Consider the following 21,866-nt stretch of genomic DNA (forward strand, 5'->3'; position numbering starts at 1 on the left):
TTGGGGTTAAAACTGGTTTACTAACTTCTGGAGGTAAAAGAGGAGACAGAAAAACAAAGAGTTCCATCAAAGAAAGGAAGGCTTAAAGAAAAGAGACAAGACGGAGTCAGGGTGGAGAGATGGAGCCTATACTAGCATTAGAGTGTAGAGGCCACTTGTCCACTAGGCTCAGGCCTTAGAGGAAGACACTGGCAGCAGAGTTAATTTGCCCTCTGACCTAGACAGAGAACACAGCTGGTCACGAGACATGGCCTGAAGCCAGCTGTTGGGAAAGGAAATCAGTATTCAAGCTGACTATTATGGTAGCGACTTCACACGCAGGATCACTTTTAATGCTTCTCTATCTTCACCGGGATGGGAGGGACCGGGTTGCATCTTCAGCCTTCTTTAAGCAACAGAGAACTTGAAGCAGGTGGTGTGGTTGTACTCCTCCCCAGGCCGCAGCAGCACAGGCGGGAACTGGGGCTGTGGAGGAAATCAGCGCTTAGACCTGGCCAGCCATCAGGGCTGCACCAACAGTCACATGGGGTGTGCCCCTGCACTAAGCTCTGAAGCCACGTTTGCGGACTGGTGCCAGCGGGGACAGAGTGTTGCTGATCTGCAGTGAAATGAACGAAGATCTACCACAGCACCACGTCTACTCTGTCAAAGCAAGATGTGGCTACAGGAAGCAATGCCTTGACATATTCTGGAGTAAGACACAAGCTCCTTCCCATGGCTGACAGTTTGAGCAGCAATGCTCTAAGTAGCAAGTAGAGGGGAAATGAGAAGAAAGGCTTTGGAGGTCTCGTAGATAGTGTGGGGTTGGCAAGATGGTTCAGCGGGTAGAGGAGCTTGAGGCCAAGGCTGACAGCCTGAGTCTTACCCCTGGAACCCACACGGAGGAAGAGAACTGACCCCTAAAAGTCGTCCTCTGACCACCATGGCACGTCCCTGTCCAAATACTCGTCCCACAGAAAGTGCAGATTTTTGTTTGTTTGTTTGTTTGTTTTTGTTTTTAGTTTTTCGAGACAGGGTTTCTCTGTCCAGGAACTAGATCTATAGACCAGGCTGGCCTTAAACTCACAGAGATTCATCTGCCTCTGCCTCCCCTAGTGCTGGGATTAAAGGTGAACACCATCACTGCCCAGCTAAAAATTGAGCTTTTAACAACAGTTCCTTGGCTGTGGGTTTTTTTTTGTTTGTTTGTTTTGTTTTTTTGTTTTTTTTTTTGTGGTTGTATAAAATGAAAATCAGAAACACGGACTTGACAGCTGGGATCTGCCACACTGTGTGACACCAGATCAGCACAACCCTGACAAACCAGCCTGCGGCTTTACCTGATTGACCGCATCAGGCCAGTTCTGGGTCTCCAGGCAGAAGCCAGAGTGCTTGGGGTAGACCGCTCCATTCTTGCCCCTCAGAGTGCCATCCAGGAAGTTGGCAGTGTAAAACTGGACGCCAGGCTGGGTGGTGTATACTTCCAGGATCCGCCCGCTTCTGGCATGACGCACCCTGGGGATAAAGACAGGCCATATTTCAGTGGGGAAGGAAAAGGCCAAGAACTAGCTTTGGGATGGGAATCAGACATGGCTACACAACGGGAGCAAGGAGGATGTGGGAGAGAAGAGCGAAGATTCTGGAAGCGTCACAGGGGAGGCATGAGCTGTTGGCTTTAAGGACCTTCAGAAACAGCTTCTCAGATGATCTTGGCCTCTCTGGGGCATAGTAACAGGATGACGGCAGCATCATGGGAGTCAGGGAGGAGCAATGAGGCTGGAGAGAGGTAATTCTAGGGTCCTGAGAGTCTGTTGTGATGCCGGAGACAGCACCCAGGACCTTGCTGGTGAGCACTCTGCCACACTTCTGAGATATACTCCCAAGGGTGTTGCCAGGGGTGCACGGAACTCATGAACTCCACCTGCCTCTCCTTCTGGAGTGCTGGGATTAAAGGTATGTGCTCCCATGTCCGGCCATGGGGCTCTGAAAGATTTGTTTGTTTGTTTATTATTTATTTATTTTTTTGAGACAGAGTTTTTCAGTGTAAATGCCCTGGCTGTCCTGGAACTCACTCTGTAGACCAGGCTGGCTTCGAACTCACACGGACCTGCTTGTCTCTGCCTCCCACCACCTGGCCTGGGTCTGTACTTCTTGCCAAGGGGAAACAAGGAAAGGCCTGTGTCACACAGACTTGCCAGGAGGCAAATCATATAAGAACTCACTCAAACAAAGAATGCTGGTGTGCTGGTGCTTGTTGTACAAGCTTGACCCTGAGAGTCAACTTCAGAAAGATACTCCCTCCTTCCCCCGTCCCCTGCCCCAAAATTTAAATGCATCAGGACAAAGTTGGTCAAAAAATAATTTAAATGCAAAAAACAAATATGTCAACCAAGAGGCTGGAAAAATGTTTGGCAAGAAGGGTCCAGGATTTGAATCAATGGGGAGAAGGCAGGAGGGGCTCTTTGGGTAAAGGCACTGAGGAGAGGAACATAATAGGTATGTAGTAGGAAGGTGTCCTGAGCAGGCGGAACCCAAGAGGCCCTGGTTCCTAGAGATTTGGGAAGTCCTTTTTGTCTCTATCTGGGGTCTGAGTCACCTTCCCCCCTAGACTCCTTTGAGTCCACAATCATGAGCTGACTAGTTGTTTGTGCCAAGCATATTATTAGGTATTAGATCAGGATTCCCAAGCAAAATGACCCTAGGAACAGGATTTACGTTGACAGAGCATGTGCCCTCACTTGTCTATCAAACTGGAGGTGGGCAAGGCGGGAGCTGCAAGAGAAGCCGGGCCTCCAGCTCTGTCCACAGACTAGGACGGTTAGTGAAGGCACGGGTGACCAAAACAGGAGAATCAGGGCATCAGAGAGAAAAGGGGCTTATAGACAGGCAGGGGTGGAGGGCCAGAGAGGATGCTGGGTAGGGGGTCAGGGAGGATTTGCAGTTGGGGAGGCTACATTCTAGAGAATTCACTCGTGGTAGAGGACTTTACAAAGCTATGGCAGGTGGCGTTTGACCCCTGCTCCTATGAGGTGCTGTCAAAAGTGTCATAGGGAATGCTCCTCATAAGAACCTGCTGTTTCTTCTCTGCAGAGGCGAAAAGGACAAACCTGGCACAAAAATGCTTTTCTTTGGATCCCTTCAGACAGAAGTTGTGGTCGAAACCAGGGATGTGAAAATCCTGCAGGTGTTTTCCAAGCTCCACTGGCTTTCTCAGGTCGAATGCAGTTCCTTCCACCGGAGCAATGACTCCTGGGAAGAGAGAGGAGACAACAGAGGTGATTAAGACAAAGCTTACAGACACAGTCCTAAAGACCTACGGCTTCTAGTCTCTCAGCCTTCATGTCAATGTGTGGAGGAGAAGGGAACCTGGATCCCAAGGAGGAGAATGAGTTGCTGGGTTCCCGGCATCAGAATATGCAACTGATTGCCAAATGCAGAGTCTAAAACAATGTAAAGGGGACAAAGGTGGGGTGCAGCTGTAGAGGGCTTCCAGAGCGTGCAAGAAATCCTGCATTCAGCCGGGCAGTGGTGGCGTGCATGCCTTTAATCCCAGCACTCGGGAGGCAGAGGCAGGCGGATCTCTGTGAGTTCGAGGCCAGCCTGGTCTACAAGAGCTAGTTCCAGGACAGGCTCCAAAAGCTACAGAGAAACCTTGTCTTGGAAAACCAATAAACAAACAAACAAACAAACAAATAAAATAAAAAACAAAACAAACAAACAAGCAAAAACCCAAATAAAAAGTACATACACAAAAAATTTTGGTTCGGGAGATGGAACAGTGGGTAAAGCATTTGCCCTGCAAGCTTGAGGACCCGCGTCCAGATGCTCAGAACCCGTGTAAAAGCTGGACTAACAGCACTCGTTTGTAAACCAATCTTTCCTGTGACAGGATGGGACACAGAGACGGGAGAATTCTGGGAAGCTTGTGGGCCAGCTCTCCTAGTATATGCAGTGGGGACAAGGGGACAAGAGAGACTAAAACTCAAACAAGGGGAAAAGCGAGGGGCAGAACACGGTCCAAGAACCCAGTTGGATGAGGAGTGCATCTAAGAAGAAACTCCGAGTACGCGTGAGAAAACTCCAAGAAAATAAGAGTCTTGGGACCTCCGTTCTTCAAAAACACAAAACTGTGTTTGGAATGTGTTTTTACGCCCCTCCCAGGTGTAGCAGATAGGAGCAAATTTACTCACAACCGGCTATTGTTGTGTATTTATGTGCCTCTATGGAAAACATGATTTGCCATGTGCAGTCTGACTGCCATGTGCCTTTGTGATTGTACCTTTACCCCTGTGACTCCTCTTAACCCTCAGTGTGTAAACTGCCCGATGCTCTTGCTGTTGGTGCCAGAGGAGCAGCGGGGGGGGGGGGGGGGGGTAACTGAAGTTCCAGGTGTCAGCACAGCAGAAGGGAATCCTCTGAAGGGCCGATCCCGTTTAGGCAAGGCCACGGGAGGGACTACAAGTCCCCGAGTGTCTTTTGTTTCTGCTGTGCCTTTCTGTGTTTGCTGCAGCTCTCTTCCTCTGGTATCTAGCATGGTGCAAGTGGACGTGGGGAGATCTCCACTGCTGTAATCCAGTGTGTTTATCTCTTGGAAACAGCCCATTCTACTGGGCATTTTTACCTGTGGATTCTCAAGATGACCCCTCCCTAAGCAGTATTAATTTGATAATAATGACAGCCTATTCAGAGTTTTGATGACTAAAAAAGAAGTATAAGGATATGATTCACAGCTAAGGCCTATGAGTTCCACCTTAGGAGCAGCTCAGGTTAATGATTAAAAGGACAGCACCCGAGTCCAGGAGCCAGGCTGGCTCTAACTCTCTTAATGCTGAAAATAGGAAGTCGTGTACCATTAGCTAAAACAAAGCTCCAAATAACTTCAGGTTAGAGCAGATGCCTTGCTAATAGTTTTAAGATAAATAACCCCAGAAAACAAGCTAGAGTTCACAAGGACACATAGCTGAGCTGTTTGACTCATTAGGCTAGGGTCGAAAATACAAAATGGCCTGATTGTTGCTAGCTGCCCTTGCGAGGTCTGGTTAATAATCAAAGGTGATGATTAATTTCTTTTTATTTTCAGTTTTTTTAATCGATTTTATTGAGCTATACAGTTTTCTCTGTTCCCCTCCCTTCCTCTCCCCTCCTCTTCAACCCTCTCCCAAGGTCCCCATGCTCCCAATTTGCTCAGGAGATCTTGTCTTTTTCTACTTCCCATGTAGATTAGATCCATGTAAGTCTCTCTCTTTTTTTTTTTTTTTTTTTTCTTTTTGGCTTTTCGAGACAGGGTTTCTCTGTGGCTTTGGAGCCTGTTCTGGAACTAGCTCTTGTAGACCAGGCTGGTCTCGAACTCACAGAGATCCGCCTGCCTCTGCCTCCCGAGTGGTAAGTCTCTCTTAGGGTCCTCATTGTTGTCTAAGTTCTCTGGGATTGTGACTTGTGGGCTGGTTTTCTTTGCTTTATGTTTAAAAACCACTTATAAGTGAGTACATGTGATAATTGTCTTTCTAGGTCTGGATCACCTCCCTCATGATATTTTCTAGCTCCATCCATTTGCCTGCAAGATGATTAATTTCTTTCACCAATGCCTGACCTCAATTTTTTGTTGTTGATGAATGGGTGTGCATCCTGAGGACTAAAACTTCCGCTGACTGACTGTTTCTTGATGTATAAAAGTTTAGGTTTGTGACTCCCTTTCATCTTGAAGTGAGTGACTTTCTTTGTAACCGCAGTTTGCAGCCGGCAATGCAAGAGCGGACTGAGAACAAAGCCTCTTGCTCACTCATGATCTAGATATGCTGTGCGGGGGTCACTGGGACAGCTCTGTTTTTCATCATCTAAGGGGGATGAAAACCATGCTTTTACCTGTAATCATTCACTGGAGAAATGGGATGCAATATTTCTGACTCTTGTACTGCCTGGAAGACTCTGTTGGGGAATAAAAGCTGTAGAAAAATACACGAGAGACAAGAGGATAAAGAAGGAAGCCATCAAGAGAGTGTGTGTTTATTTTCTTATAACGCCTTCAGATAGAAGAGTCTAGTTTACGCCGCCTCTGTTGGATTCCTTTCAAAGCCCTGCGCTGCTGGAGGCTTGCCCCCCACACAGCAGTACTTCTGAATAAAGTTGGTGATTGGTTGAGACTTTATGCCGCATTTATTGGCTCCATTCTCCCAGGTCCCACCAACTCCAGAGGAGTAAACAGGTGAGGGCTGACATACGAAGTCATGTCACATGTCCACACATTCCACACACGCATATACTGTGGCAGGCATGCACTGCACTTACACACATAAATGCACACCTGTTTATATATACACACATATTTTTTGGAGAGCTTGTATGTGCACATGAGTGCAGATGTCTGAAGTTCAGAAGAAGGTGTCAGACAGTGTTAGATCTCCTGGAGCTCGAGTTACAGGTGGTTAGGAGCCACCTGACACAGATGCTGGGAACCAAACTTATTAAGTCCTCTGCTGAGCCATCCTGCAGCCCCTGATTTTTTTTTTTTTTTTTTTTGAGACAGGGTTTCTCTGTAGTTTTTGGTGCCTTTCCTGAAACTAGCTCCCCTCAAACTCATGGAGATCCGCCGGCCTCTGCCTCCCTTAGTGCTAGGATTAAAGGCGTGCGCCACCACCGCCCAACCTGAATTTTTTTTTAAGTGCAAGAAAAGAAAAAATATCAAGGAAACACACACTTTTCATTAATAATTGTGATGGTCGCTGGGTGGTGGTGACCCACACCTTTAATCCCAGCACTGGGAAGCAGAGGCTGGCAGATCTCTATGAGTTCAAGGCTAGTCTGGTCTACAAAGTAAGTTCCAGGACAGTCAGGGGTGTTACACAGAGAAAGCCTATCTTGAAAAACACAACAACAACAACAACAACAATACACACACACACACACACACACGAAAAAAAACAAGCAAATAAAAAAAATTGTGATGGTTAGCCCATCTTGCCAACACCATAGGATTTAGAATCCTCTAGGAGACACCTGGCACGTCTGTCAAGCCCTTTCCAGAGAGTTCAAAGAGGAAAGCCCCTGCATATGGGTGCCCATCTCACTGGCAGGAGTCTCAGACTGAATAAAAAGGGGGAAGGGAGGCAGGTGCTGAGCACTGTAATCATCTGGATGTGAGGAACACTGCCTCAGGCTCCAGCTGCCACAACCTGGAGCCCCACGGTAATTAACCTATCCTCTTAAACCATGAGCCCAAACAGAGCCTCTCCCCTTAGGCTGTTTTCTGCCAGGATTTGTTACAGTGAAGAGGAGAACAATGGCTGGAAGGGTTCAGTAGGATAAAGGGTGACTGTTGTTCTCTGCTAGAGCTCATAACGATGACCAGACACTAATATAAATTCTGAGAGTAGTGATCCCCCACCCTCTGCCCCAGACAGGGTTTCTCTGTGCAGCCCTGAGAGTCCTGGAGCTCACTGTAGACCAGGCTGGCCTCAAACTCACAGAAATCCTCCTGCCTCTGCCTCCTGAGTTCTGGGCATTAAAGACATGTGCCACTACCTCTTGGATGAGATTCTTAAACCACTGTGGGCCAGTATTAGATAAAAGAACACCAGCAATCACCCTGTTCCGGGTACATCCCCATCAGCCTGTAGACACTTTCCAAGTGATGTTGAAAACAGTTAATGTCACTGGAACAAATGAGCTGACTGGTTTAGTCGAGAGAAAGCTGGGAAATATGGCCATTCTAAGGTCTGCCGCTCAGGGAGTTAGGCTCTGGTGAGCATAGCTTCCCTGTATGCAAGCCAGCTCCCTCAGCCTCATCACAAAGCCACAGATGAGCAGCCAGTCCCAACCAGGGACACCACTGTGTGGGGACCAAGAGCAAAGCAGAGAAGAGATATGGTGGTCATCATACAACCAACGCCAAGTCCAGAACATCCCAAGCTCAGCCTTATAGAAGTCAGGAGAGTATTAAAATAATTAAAGCTGGGCAGGTGGTATACACCTTTAATTTCAACACTCAGAAGTAGGAGGATTCCTGTGGGTTCAAGGCCAGGTTGGTCTCCATGGCAAGATCCAGGCCAGTCAGGGCTTCATGATACTATTTCAAAAACAAAACAAATATAAAACATAACCATTGAGAAAAGAGAACCAAACCGGGCGGTGGTGGCGCATGCCTTTAATCCCAGCACTCGGGAGGCAGAGGCAGGCGGATCTCTGAGTTCGAGGCCAGCCTGGTCTACAAGAGCTAGTTCCAGGACAGCCTCTAGAAAATACAGGGAAACCCTGTCTTGAAAAACCAAAAAAAAAAGAAAGAAAAAAAAAAAGAGAACCAGCTTGGTTATTAACGTCTTTAGTTCTGCTTTTGTGGGTTCCGACATGCTGAGAGAAAATGGAACCTTTGGATAAAAGAGAGCGTCCCTTTTTAAATTCTAGAATTGTTGTTCCTGATGCTGGAGCAAGATACTGTCACCCAGGCAAGACCAGCCTGGTACTGGGTTCTCCACCTGGGAATCAGGGAAGCACGAAGAGCTACCACAGTCAGTCTTAGAAAGGCAGCGGCTGGGGAACTGCAAAACCACCTACGTCTTTCTTTAAAAAAGAACTCTGACAAGGTAACTGCCCACGTGATGAACCTCCGCGGTGATGGATGTAGATGGCACAAAACACCGTGTGATGAAAGAACGTCATGATTCCTCACACAGCCATTTCCTTCCACAGCAGTCTCTGTCGCTCACGCTCCCTTCAGGAGCCATCACAAGCTCTTCACGAGGCGGGGCGTGCACGCGGCACCCTCAGATGGGGAGTCTTCTGTACCATCTTTGCACTCAATGTGTCTTAGTGGATGTTTCTAAATTCATCCCTAGGCATTTTAAAAGATAACTCTCTGCACTGGATTCGTTTTTTTTTTTTCTCTATGGTAATTGGTCTATTTAAGATTTCTTGCGCTGGGGAGATGGCCCAGTCGGTAAGGCAACTTGCTGAGCAAGCGTGGGGACCTGAGTTCAAATCCTCAGCAGCCACATAAAAAGCCAGGTGTGGCTGTGCACACAAGAGCCTAAGGCACTGCAGGGGTGAAATCGGGAATAGAGCAGAGACTGATATCCGACATCCTCCTCTGGCTTCTGAATGTGCACATGGCTGCATGCATACACAGACACACATGTTCAAAGGGATCGTTATAATCCTTTTGATTTTATCTTTCTGTGATTTCTCAGTATTTGTTTCTTGTTTTGTGTATTGAACAAGAATACAAGGAGCTGTTAATGCTTTATTCCCCCCACCCCCCCAGGGCCAGAGATTGAAGTGGGAACCTCACAAATACCAGGCAATCTAACACTGAACTACACTCCTAGCCCTGGTTTGTCTACTATTTATCCTTCTCTCCAATGACGTAGCTCCTCTTTTAAAAAACCACAATATCTGCTGCCATTGTTGCTGTTTAGAGACAGTCTTCTTTCTGTTTAGAGACAGCCGTCTGTTTAGCCCCAGAAGGTCTGGAACTGGTTATGTAGTCAATACTGGTTTCAAATTCACCATTTTCCCGCCTAAGCTTAACGAGTGTTGTGATTACAGATGTGCATCACTGTGTCTGGGTCTTTATTATTATTTTTTATTTCCCACGCTTCCCCTACTCCCCAAGACGAGGTTTTTCTGTGTAACAGTCCTAGCTGTCCTGGAACTCACTTTGAAGACCAGGCTGACCTCTAACTACCTCTGCCTCTAGAGTGCTGGGATTAAAGGTGTGCATTACCGCTGCCTGGCTATATGCTCATTTTGTTATTTTTACTCTTTAAAAAAATTTTATTCTCTCTCTCTCTCTCTCTCTCTCTCTCTCTCTCTCTCTCTCTCTTTTTCCCCCTCTGTGTGTTTGTCTGTGCCTGTGTTGGTTGGGGTATGTGCACGTGAGTGCAGAGGCCCAAGGACATCAGAAGGCAGATTCCCTGGGGCCACCTCTGGGATACAGGTGGATACAAACCACATGGCCAAGGGTGCTGGTGAGCAAACTCACGTCCTCTGCACAAACAGTATGCACTCTATCCACGGAGCCGTCTCTACTGCTCGTACCAGACCCTAAGTCACTCCTCTTTTGTGCTTCCTTGGATCGTATAAATAAGTAGGGCCCGTTTTCCTTCTGAGCAGCACTTCAGCTATGGCAGATGTGAAGATTTCTCATTGTAAAAAAAAAAAAAACTGCAATACATTTACATTGTTTTATGCTCCAATGTACTGTAAGATTTTGTTATGTGTGATTATAATGCGAAGCAATTTAGTAGACAGTAGAGGTATTAAGAGACCTACAAACACTTCCTGATCCATGCTGGCTATGTTTCTTCTATCTTAGGAAACTCCTGAGGCCTTTTCATGGTAAAATTTTTGGCTTGTTTTGTTTTTTGTTTTTGAGACGGCCTCACCACACCAGGCTGGCCTCTGCCTCTGCTTCTCATGCTGGGACTAAAGGTGTGACCACCATGCCCTCCCCAACCACATTATTTTTTTGAAGCAATGTCTCTCACTGGCCTGGAACTTTATTACTCTAGGCTGGCTAGCCCAGTGAGCCCCAAGGTTCTACCCGTCTCTGCCTCCCCAGTCTGTGCTACCATGTCTGGCTTTTTTCTGTATGTTGTGGGGATTGAACTCAGATCCTTATGGTTGTAGCGCACACACTGTACAAAGACTGTTATTTCCCCTGCAGAGACACTACTCCCCAGGAGGTGGCGCTATAAACACGTGCGCAAGAGCAGGCACTGTCTGCGCCAGTCAGCCCACTGCACTGTTACGTAGCACAAATAATAAAAACCCAGAGACAGATATCGGGTTCAACTTGAAGATCAGAAAAGCAAAAGCAGTCAGCCACTAGAGAGACTCTTACCTCTTTGAAATCTTCAGACTGAAAAAGAGAAAGTTCCTGTCTCATTCTGCCTTATATTCCTCTCTAGTGCTGGGACAAGAGACATGCCTCACCACCCCCGCCCAGGCTCTGTGGCTACCTAGTGTGGCTCCTGGGATTAAAGGTGTGAGCCAACACTGCCTGGCCTATGGCTGACTAGTGAGGCTCTTTTGCACTGACCTTCAGGCAAGCTTTATTAAAACACAAATAATATACCACTATACTGTTATCTGGGAGAATTAGTAGCTAATTTTGGCTCTCGAAGGCAAATCCTAGATGGTGGGGAATCTCCTGGGTACATTTTGTTTTTAACAATTAAAACTGTAGACTTTAATAAATATAATAAAGTCTGTTTGTGGAGAAGCTGACAAAGATACATAAAAATAGGAGCCTGGTCTACAAGAGCTAGTTCCAGGACAGGCTCTAGAAACTACAGGGAAACCCTGTCTCGAAAAACCAAAAAAAAAAAAAAAAAAAAAAAAAAAAAAAAAATAGGAGACACATGTGGTCAATCTAAAGTTTCTGTATTTCGTTCCTCTTGCAAAATGGTTATCAAAGTTGTCCACTATACAATTTTTCAAATGTAATTTTGGTTTTGGAAGTCCTTTATTATAAATGCATATATGTACAGACATACACATATTTGTTTTGATTTGTTTTTTTTTTTTTTCCAGACAGGGTTTCTCTGTGTTGCTCTGACTATCACAGAACTCACTTTGTGGACCGGACTGGCCTCGAACTTGCAGATATTCACCTGCCTCTCCCTCCCGAGTGCTCGGATAAAAGGCGTGCGCCACCATGGTCTGGCCACTTAGATCTTTCTTAAAGTCACACTTGGCTCACTGCCTAAACTTTGTGACTGTCCTAAGGGTTATGAATACTTCCCCACAAGGTACACACAGAAGACTATTAGAAATAAAAGAACTATGAAATTTCATCATGATGGCATAGGGCACACTGTAGGCCTGTTTCGTCCATAATGAGTAAACTGTGAGTCAGCGCCTGCTTATCCCTTCCTGTAGTAAGCTGCTGCTGTGGGCTGCTTCACATACTACATGCACATGTTTGACAGATGATATGCTTGAGCATAGCACACATGCATGCATCATAATACATACGCATAATACATGCGGCATCAAGCGAGGTTGAAAAGGGTTAATTATTTTTTTTTAAAATTTCAAGCTATATTTATTTGTGTATTTTAGGTATGAGTTTCTGTCTTCATGCACACCAGAAGAGGGCATCAGATCCCATTACAGATGGCTGTGAGCTACCATGTGGTTGCTGGGATTTGAACTCAGTACCTCTGCAAGAGAAGTCGAGTGCTTTTAATCACTGAATCATCTCTCCAACCATGCCCCTCCTCCAGAGGGTTAATTCTTAAAAATTATGCCTTGATGAAGAATTAAAACACCTTTAATCCCAGTACTCAGAAGGCAAAGGCAGGCAGATCTCTGTGAGTTTGAGACCAGCCTGGTCTACAGAGCGAGTTCCAGGACAGGTTTCCAAACTATAGAGAAACCCTGCCTTAAAAAACAAACCAAAAGGGGGCTGGAGAGATGGCTCAGTGGTTAAGAGCACTGGCTGCTCTTCCAGAGGTCCTGAGTTCAATTCCCAGCAACCACATGGTGGCTCACAACCATCTGTAATGAGATCTGGCGCCCTCCTCTGGCATGCGGGCATACATAGAGGCAGAATGTTGTATACATAATAAATAAATCTTTTTAAAAAAACAAAAACAAAAAAGGTGGAGGCCATAGGATCTGTGAGTTGAGGGCCAGCCTAGTAACATAGTGATTTCCAGGACAGCCAGCACTAAATAGAGATACCGTGCCACAAACAAACCAACCAAATAGCCAAACAACCAACCAAACCAACCAACCAAACAAACAAAGGAATTCAGTATAGTTCCAAAGTAAGTTTTTCTTTTCTTTTCTTTTCTCTTTTTTCTTTTCTTTCTTTCTTTCTTTCTTTCTTTCTTTCTTTCTTTCTTTCTTTCATCTTTCTTTTTCTTTCTTTCTTTTCTCTTTCTTTCCCTCCCTCCCTCCCTCCCTCCCTCCTTCCCTCCCTCCCTCCCTTCCTTTGTTTCTTTCTTTTTTTTTTAATTCGTATGCCCTCATGTGCTTCACAGGCAGGTATGTGGAAACTATGAAATCTGCACCCCAGATTTACCATGTCTGGGCTTTTTCTAATAAGTGGAATGTCCTTTTCTGTGACTCCCGCAACACTCTGGGAAAGTCCAACTGATTACTTAAGAATAGTCTCTAAGGGCTAGAGGAATGGCTCAGCAGTTAGGAGCAAACTGGCTGCTCATCTAGAGGGCCCAGGTTCAATCCCAGCACCCATACGGTAGCTCACAAATGTGCTTGCTAATGTGAATTCCAGGGGATCTGATGTCCTCTTCTGGCCTCTGCAGGCACGAGGCTTGCATACAGTGCACAGAATACACGCAGGAAAAATAAATGCCCATATACACAACAGAAAAAAGTGTAACCTATAGCCAAGCATGGTGCTGCATGTAATGCTGGGCAGAAATATCTCAAGTTTGAGATCAGCCTGAGAGACATAGTGAAACCCTATGAAAAATGAAAAGCTGAGTAGTGGGTCTCTGTGAGTTCGAGGCCAGGACAATTAGAGCTACATAACAGAGAGAGCCTGTCTCAAAAAAGCAGAAACTAATAAAAATAAATAAATAAATAAAACCCAAAGTCAGAGTATTCTCTAGCCTGTCTAGTAGCTTTTTCCTGGGGAGAACTTTCACGGTTGGACTAATTCCTTCTCTACTTTGTTGCCATCAGACGAGGAACAGACTTTCAACCGCTCACCACACTGGCCTAACTAGTGCAGTATGGCGAGCTGTCCACCTCTGACGAAGGTCGGTTCTGAAAGAGCCCTGTCCTCCATAGCTGCCGGCACGAACTAGAGTCTTTGCTTCATGGCAAAGCTAAGGATGCCTGAACCAATGCAGGAAAACAGGAGCCCTTATGGAGGTGGCAGCGTTCAGTGACAGTCAGAACACGAGTCCAGAAAGGCCCGTGTGAGCTGCTTCATCCAGGTCCCTCACTTTGCAGAGAGAGACACTGTCCCAGGTGCAAAGGGACATCTCCAGAGCCTCAGGGGCTCCAAAAGTCCTTGAAGGCTCTCTCTGACTCGCTATGATATGTCTGCTTTGGTGGCAGCACCTTCCACCCTAAGCCCCCAAGTCCTCTTGGCTTTTCTGAGACTCTGGAAAATGAACGAGTTCTTTTAACTTGCTAATCTGCATATACGAGTTTCTGCTTTGTGCTAAGAATAGAAAAGAGACGTCAATCATGCTTTGAAGGCTGAGTGTACAGACAATGAGAAGGAAATGGAAAGTGTGTCCACAGAGAGGGTGCCACATCATGGTTCTAGTTTAGAAGCCACGGCATCCCTCCCTACTTCCCTCCCTGTCCGTCTATCCACCTGTCCATCCATCCATCCCTCACGTGTGCAGCAAAACGTAAAGCCTGCAGTTGGTAACCTCTGACCGGAAGATGAAGATGTGGCCGAACAGCTCAAGGGCTCAGGAGTGACTTGACTGAGCCTGCTTCCTCATTCCAGCAAAGCCTAGGGACACACAGCAGTAACGATCCTTTGCATGCTGTTCACACGGCCACAGCCATGACCTAAAGCCGCGGGGAAGCATCTGGGAAGCAGCTGTGGTGAGCGTGGGCTGGAGTTAACAGCGTGGGGCTTGCTTGCAGACTCCAAGAGGAGGGAGAGAGGCAAGAAAGTTAAGATTCGCAGAGGCGTTTTTTCCGTGATGGGCTCCTGACCTAAGCTGGGGTGGGGTAGAGTGGAAAGTGAGGTCACGGGTGGGTGGGGAGAGCAGTTACAGGTTCCTGTGGTCCTGAAGAGGGATGGGATCTCAAAGACAGACATCCCGAGGCGTGCTCACGGCAGGCTGCAATGGAGGGAAACAGCCAAACCCGAGACAGTAGCCCTGAGCAGGTAAGGACACAAGAAGGACAGGCATCCGAAGACAGCGCGACTAAGGGACTAGGAGGTCAGGGCACCACCAAGAAGGCTAAGCATTAGGACAGGAGCGGTGCTGGAGGGACAGTGGCCTGGAAGAGAGGGAACGGCAGGAGAAGGGTGCGTGCACAGGACAACAGAGGTGCACAAGCACGTCGTGCTAGCTGTAACAGCTGCATCCCTTCATCTGCCAGATGAAGTGGATCTGGTCCCTGAAGACAGAACTTTCTAACACCAGACCTCTGTCACCAGGGGTGAGTCTGTGTCGTTCTCTGTCCTTGACAGAGTGGTACTTACGCTCTGAAAGTGAGAACTCCCAGCCCCTGCCTTTAGCAACCCCCCTGCCTTGACTTCTCTTCTCTCGCCGAGGGTCTTACTGCCACATTTTATCACGAGGACTGTGGCTTTTCTTCAGGCCTGTGGCAGACTGCACCCTAGTCTACATCCATGCCCCATGTCCCCTTTCTGACCTGGTACAGACACTCCCTCACTGGCAGCTGACATCTTCCTTTCCCCCTTGAACTTAGATGCACCTCAACAACTGCCTCAGACAACAGGGGTGCTAGGTGTGATTCCTGAGATGAAGTTAGGAAATATAAAGTGGCTTCAGCCTGGGCTGCTCTATCAGGACATGTGCGCTGCACGCCTGGCCCCCATACCACCAGGAAGCCTATGTTACAAGGAGGAGTGTGTGCAGTTAGAGTTGACAGCTAAACATGGAAGAGGACTCTGCAGATGTCCCAGCAGTTGCTCTGGTCTTTGCTGGAGGCCCTGGAGGATGATTTGCCCTGATGAAAACAATGAGAGACCCTGAACCACTGGGCTCGAGGGGTTTGTAGCAACAGCTCCAAGGTAGCAGCTCAGGATGTTTCTGCCTCTCAGAACTTACTGACAAGTCGCTACGGGAGGCCACTCTCCATCCTCCTCCCCTTTGCACGCAGTTTTTAACTGCCTTCAGGAGAGCCTACATCAAGAGCACAGACCCTTAAATTACTTTTGGATGGGGAGAAAACCAAACATAGGTATTGGGGAGTTCTCGAAGAGCTGAGTTTATTCCACAAAACCTACATTAAAAAATGATTTTAAACTTTAAAAGGCCAGACATAATGGCATGTAATCCCAGCTCCAGGCAGCTGCAGAAGGCAGCTGCTTGGGGCTCACTGGCCAGCAAGCCGAGCCTACTTGTTAAGCTCTAGGCCAGCGAGAGATCTCAAAGGACAGGCTGGACGGCGCCCAGGGAACCACAACTGAGGTTGTCCTGTGCACACACAAACAGGAGTTTGTGAGTTCAATTTTTTAAAAAGTATTATCTATGTCAATGGTTAAACTGACCCCAGGAAGCCAAAAACAACATGGCAGACACAGACTTAGAACAGAAACTTCTACAGGGTTGTGAAAACGCCACGGCTGGGGGATGCAGGTGGGCCGGCAGCGGTTTTTCAATGACCAGAGCCTAGTTTTATGAGTCAGGATTGGCTAATGTGATGAGGGGGTGGGAGATGGCAACACGGAAATAGACTTCTGCTTCCGGTGAACTTTTGCTTGGGACACAAGCTGCACACAGTTGTACAACATTACACAGATACTATGGGTTCTGAGCTCTGACAGTTAGGGCATGTGGCTAAAAGATGTAAGAAACGGGGTAGATGGTGAGCTCAGTGAGCTGCTGCTTATGAACCCTTGATCAAAAATAGTGTGTGAGCCAGGCGGTGGTGGGGCACACCTTTAATCCCGGCAATCGGGAGCCATAGGCAGCCGGATCTCTGTGAGTTTGAGACCAGCCAGGTCTACAAGAGTTAGTTCCAGGACAAGGCTCCAAAGCAACACAGAGAAACCCTGTCTCAAAAAACCAATATATATATACACACACACACACACACACACACACACACACACACATATATATACATATATATATGTATAGTGTATGTGTTGCTTTTTTTTTTATTTTCGAGACAGGTTTCTTGGTGTAACAGTCCTGGCTGGCTGTCCTGGAGCTCCCTTTGTAGATCAAGCTGGCCTCGAACTCACGGAGATCTGCCTGCTTCTGCCTCCCAAGTGCTGGGACTAAAGGTGTGTACCACCACAGTTCAGCCGTGTGCTGCTTTTTAAAAATAGCATTGTCCTCTACATATGTGCTGTGGCATTTAACACCTCCAACACCCCCTTCCATACAGATACTGCGGCACACATGAATAATACTAAATATTAACATTTTTTAAAGGAGGAGAAAAAATAGGGCCAGCAAGATGGCACTTGTCAAAAAGCCTATGACCTAAGTTTGATCCTTAGGACCTACACAAGGAGAGGACCAGGGCTGGAGAGAGGGCTCAGGGGTGAAGAGCACTGTTTGACCTTCCAGAGGTAGTTCCTGAGTTCAATTCCCAGCAACCACTAGGCAGTTCACAACCATCTATAATGAGATCTGGTGCCCTCTTCTGACCATGCAGGCATATATGCAGGCAGAACACTGTATTTTAATTTAATAATAAAATTTAAAAAACAAAAGGATCAGGAGTAGGGGCAGGCAGATTTCTGTGAGTTTGAGGCCAGCCTGGCCTGCTGGGGATGTGCCACAGTGGAAGGCACTCTCCTAGCATACACAAGGCCCTGGGTTCAATCCCCAGCACCGTGCACACACACAGCAACTGCATAAACTGGATGCTGCTCATCTACAACCCCGGCACTTGCTCAGTGGAAGCAGGACAGCCAGAAATTAAAGGTTATCCTTTGACTAGAGTCTCAGGACAGTCTAGAAAACACAAGGTCCTGTTTCGTGTGTGCGTGTGTGTGTGTGGTCCCAGGGATTAAACCTGGGGCCTTAGGCAACCATTCTACCACTAAACCATATACCAAGGATTCTTTCTGCTTTTTATTTTAAGGTAGGGTTTCACGAAGTTGCCCAAACACACCTTGATTTGAAATTCTCCTTCCTCGGCCTCTTAAGCATCTGGGATTACAGGCTTTTTTAGAAAAAAAGGTTCTGTTGGGCTGGAGAGATGGCTCAAGAGCATTGCCTACTATTCCAAAGGTCCAATTCCCAGCAACCACATGGTGCTCACAACCATCTGTGATGAGGTCCGGTGCCCACTTCTGGCCTGCAGGCATATACGCAGACAGAATATTGTATACATAATAAAAAAATAAATATTAAAAAAAGAAAAAAGGTTCTGTTTTGTTTGTATTTTGCTTTGTAAAACTATGTAAAATATCTTCAGATTCAGATGAATTTCCTAACCAATCTTGGATAAGTTCTGTGTCTTTGTAGGATTTAATTTCCCTGCTTTTTAATACTAATACTGACATCTGCTTGGCACACAATTAGCTTGTTTTGATTGTTACACACATGCACACACACGTGTGTGTGGTAAGAAAGCGTTGGAGCGCGGCCAGTTCCATTTAAGAACAGGATATTTCTGTTTTGTGTTTCACTTTCCACTGTTAATTATTTAAAGATTTAGAACAATGGGTTTAAAACTTTGTGTGGAGCCATGAGTTCCCTCGAGAATCCTGAAAGTTATAGACTTTCTCTCCCTCTCTCGAGGAAAAGTACATATGTACACACAGAAGGTTCCTAGAACTTCCTAGTTCAGTCATGCCTATACTGTAAGAATTACAGAGCATGCTGTCTTCCCTGCCTGCATGCCAAAATCCACAGGTGCAATGCTGCAGTGACATCTCCAGGCGTTTAGTCAGTGAGTCAGTCAGGCATCTACTGGCTGATAGCCACTTACAGCAATGAGCACAGACTCCAGGTAACACAAAGGGCCTCCCCTGCAGCTTTTATAATCTCTTCCCTTTCCTCTCTCTCTCTCTCTCTCTCTCTCTCTCTCCCTCCCTCCCTCCCTCCCTCCCTCCCTCCCTCCCTCCCTCCCTCCCTCTCTCTCTCTCTCTCTCTCTCTCTCTCTCTCTGGTTTTTCGAGACAGGGTTTCTCTGTGAAATAGTCCTAGCTGTCCTGGAACTTGCTTTGTAGACCAGACTGGCCTCGAACGCACAGAGATCCGCCTGCCTCTGCCTCCTCAGTGCTGGGATTAAAGGCGTGCGTCACCGTCACCATCACCCGGCTTCCCTCTATTTCCTTGCAGCACATACAACAAACCCAGGAAGGCAGAGATGCGTGACTCAGTGTGAGCAAATCAAGAGCTTTCAGAAATAGTAGGGAAAGGAAGCATTGAAGAAGGCAGGACTCGTTCCTATGGCAACCTCCAAAATGCAGCTGCAGAGATCAAGTGTCTACCCAGGATTTCGGTGGGTATCAAAAGTCATGACCACCAATATGCATTATGTCACTTCCCTGGAGCATCCTGCTCACCTGTTTGGCAATCGACTCCATAGAATGATTGGTTTACAAATTAAAAAAAAAAACATTTTTATTTACTTTATTTTATGAGTGCTTTCCTTGTACAAATATGTGTGTACCACATGTGTGCCTGGTACCAATGGAGGTAAAAAGAGGGATTGGAGTTATAGATAGCTCTAAACCATCATGTGGGTACTGAAAATCAAACCCGGGTCTTCCGCAAGAGCAACAAGTACTCTTAATCACTGGGCCATCTCACTACAACCTTGATTTTTGTTGTTGTTGTTTGGTTGGTTTTGGTTTTTCGAGACAGGGTTTTGCTGTAGTTTTAGAGCCTGCCCTGGAACTAGCTCTTGTAGACCAGGCTGGCCTCGAACTCACAGAGATCCACCTGCCTCTGCCTCCCGAGTGCTGGGATTAAAGGCATGCGCCACCACCGCCCAGCTTCAATTTTATTTTTATGTGTACAGATATTTTGTCTGTGTGTTTGTCTGTCATCACATGTATGCCTCTCCAGTTATTAAAGGCGTTCATCTTTAACAATATGACCACCAGCTGGGTGGTGGCGGCGCACGCCTTTATTCCCAACATTGGGAGGCAGAGGCAGATGGATCTCTGTGAGTTTGAGGCCAGCCTGGTTTACAAAGAGAGTTCCAAGACAGCCAAGGCTACACAGAGAAATCGCATCTCAAAAAAAAAAAAAAAAGAGAGAGAGAGAAAAGAAAAAGAAAAAAAGAAAGGAAGGAAGGAGAGAAAGGAAAGAAAAGCCTTTCCAATGTGTGACCCCAGTGGGTAATGAACAGCATTCTAACCCAGAGGCACCCTGCTGCTGTCTAGCTCTGGGACCCAGATGCGGGACACATTGATGATTTCCGGTTACAACACCACAAGATTTTTGTCACACTCATGAGACAAAAGCAGCGAAGGTGGTTGTTAATTGTGGGAACACTCCATGACACTTGAGACAGAGCCTCCCACAGCCCAGGGGTCTTGAACTTGCGCAGCTGAGATGACTTTGGACTTCTGATTTTCCTGCCACTACGGCTCCAGTGCCGAGATTACAGGCGTGGCTCCCACACAGTTTTATACTGAGAACGAACCCCAGACCTCATACACGCAAGACAGGCACTCTGGCAAGTGGGCCTCATCCCCAGTCATTTTTTTTTTCTTTTTTGGTTTTTCTGAGACAGGGTTTGTGTAGCCCCGGCTGTCCTGGAACCTACTCTGTGGACCAGGTTGGCTTCGAACTCACAGATATCCACCTGCCTCTCAGTCATTTATTTTTTCTTAAATAAACTCTTCACCTTGTCTTATCCAAGGAGACCACTGGCTGAATGCAACTTGCTGAAGAGCGAGCTGAAAAATGCAAATTTTATGACAGAGAGCCCAGAGTCCAGGAATGGAGGGCCAGAGGAAGGAGAGGAGGATAGAGGGATAAGGGTCGCTGGAGACCATCACGGAGCTAGGTAGGGCAACGAAAGCGGAGAAATGGTGCCGATATGAGAAAAGCAACACGGGCTCCCGCAGGCTTGCTGGAGCTTTGTAGAGGCCCTGCTTGGAGTGAGACACAAGGACAACCAACACCAGTACTGCATCCCCTAGGGGCTTGTGGAAATCATGGACCCACTCGCTCAACTGGAGACCACGGAGGCAGGACCTGTAGTTTTTAGGTCACTCCCCCAGCGACTGGTACGCACGCTGAAGCTGAAAAGCACAGGTCTGGGCTCAGATGGGCTGCTGCACGATCTTTGAAAAAAGAGCGAGGAAGAAAGCTGGAGCAACAGGAAGCGCTCCGCGCTGGAGTATGGTCGCCATGGGGACGGCCCAGCTGTGCCTGCAGCCCGGCTGCTCCAATTATGTTTATCTCTTTAGCTACAGGCTGGGGACAGTCAGAGAGATTTGCATGAGGAGGCCTGCAGTAACGGGCGGGCTCGTGGGCACAGGTACTGGTCTGTTACCTAATTAAGCTATCTTGGTAAATCATCTCCAGAAAGGCAGTTGTTATTTTAGGTAACAACATAAAGAGAATGATAATGAAAAGTAACACCCTGGGTGGGAATTTTTACTTTGTTCCAGCACTTGGCAAATAAAACACCTTGGGCTTTTCCTCTACCAGCATTTGGATACATCTTTACAGGTCAAGTAACCTCAAAGCCTGCCTGCACTGTGCTGTCTAGTTGTGTCTGTGGCTTCATTCTGCCACTGTGTGGGTGGGGCCCACCCCTCCCGCCCTCCCCTCCCACCCTCTCCCACCCCTTTCCATTCCCCTGAGTACTTTCTGAATTATCTATGACTTGCAGTGGGGGAGGGTACGGCTTCCAGATATGACGTGACATCCACAGCAGGAAAAGCCAAGCTGAACTGCGGGTGAGAAGGCAATTTCTCATGGTTAAGCTCACATGAGGCATTTACATGACAGTCTTTTCCCATCTTAGGTCCATGTTGACTCTGCACACGTGGATTTGCCTTAAGTAAAATGTTTATCCTGCAGGCGCCCTCTGCCCAGCTGTGCCGTCCAGGCCTTCCGGCTCTGCCACAAGCATGAGGTTCCTGACAGGTCTGATCTTCTCCAGGGACTGCCAGGTCCCTGGCGTCACCATGTTTTCTGACTGTGCATCCTCCATCCTTCGCACGCTTCAATCCTTTTGAAACAGCCTTTGTCTACGGCCTGAACTAAGGGCTCAGTGACATTCATGGACCTGTCTTGCACGCTGACCTCCAGCCCTTTCATCTGACGA

At 47.1% G+C, this 21,866-nt stretch overlaps 1 protein-coding gene across 1 annotated transcript in view; it reads right to left on the bottom strand.

The window, feature by feature from the left end:
* The window catches only part of Galm (galactose mutarotase), a 60,479-nt gene continuing 38,613 nt past the window's right edge, over nucleotides 1-21,866 (bottom strand). The window contains exons 5-7 of the mRNA XM_038318105.2: nucleotides 3,087-3,228; nucleotides 1,320-1,494; nucleotides 1-465 (exon numbers count right to left, since the gene is read on the bottom strand). Coding sequence (XP_038174033.1) covers nucleotides 388-465; nucleotides 1,320-1,494; nucleotides 3,087-3,228 — 395 coding nt within the window. The 3' untranslated portion in view covers nucleotides 1-387. The remainder of the gene's footprint in view (nucleotides 466-1,319; nucleotides 1,495-3,086; nucleotides 3,229-21,866) is intronic.

This window comes from Arvicola amphibius, chromosome 2 (genome assembly GCF_903992535.2).
Source record: "Arvicola amphibius chromosome 2, mArvAmp1.2, whole genome shotgun sequence".
Lineage (NCBI taxonomy): Eukaryota > Metazoa > Chordata > Mammalia > Rodentia > Cricetidae > Arvicola > Arvicola amphibius.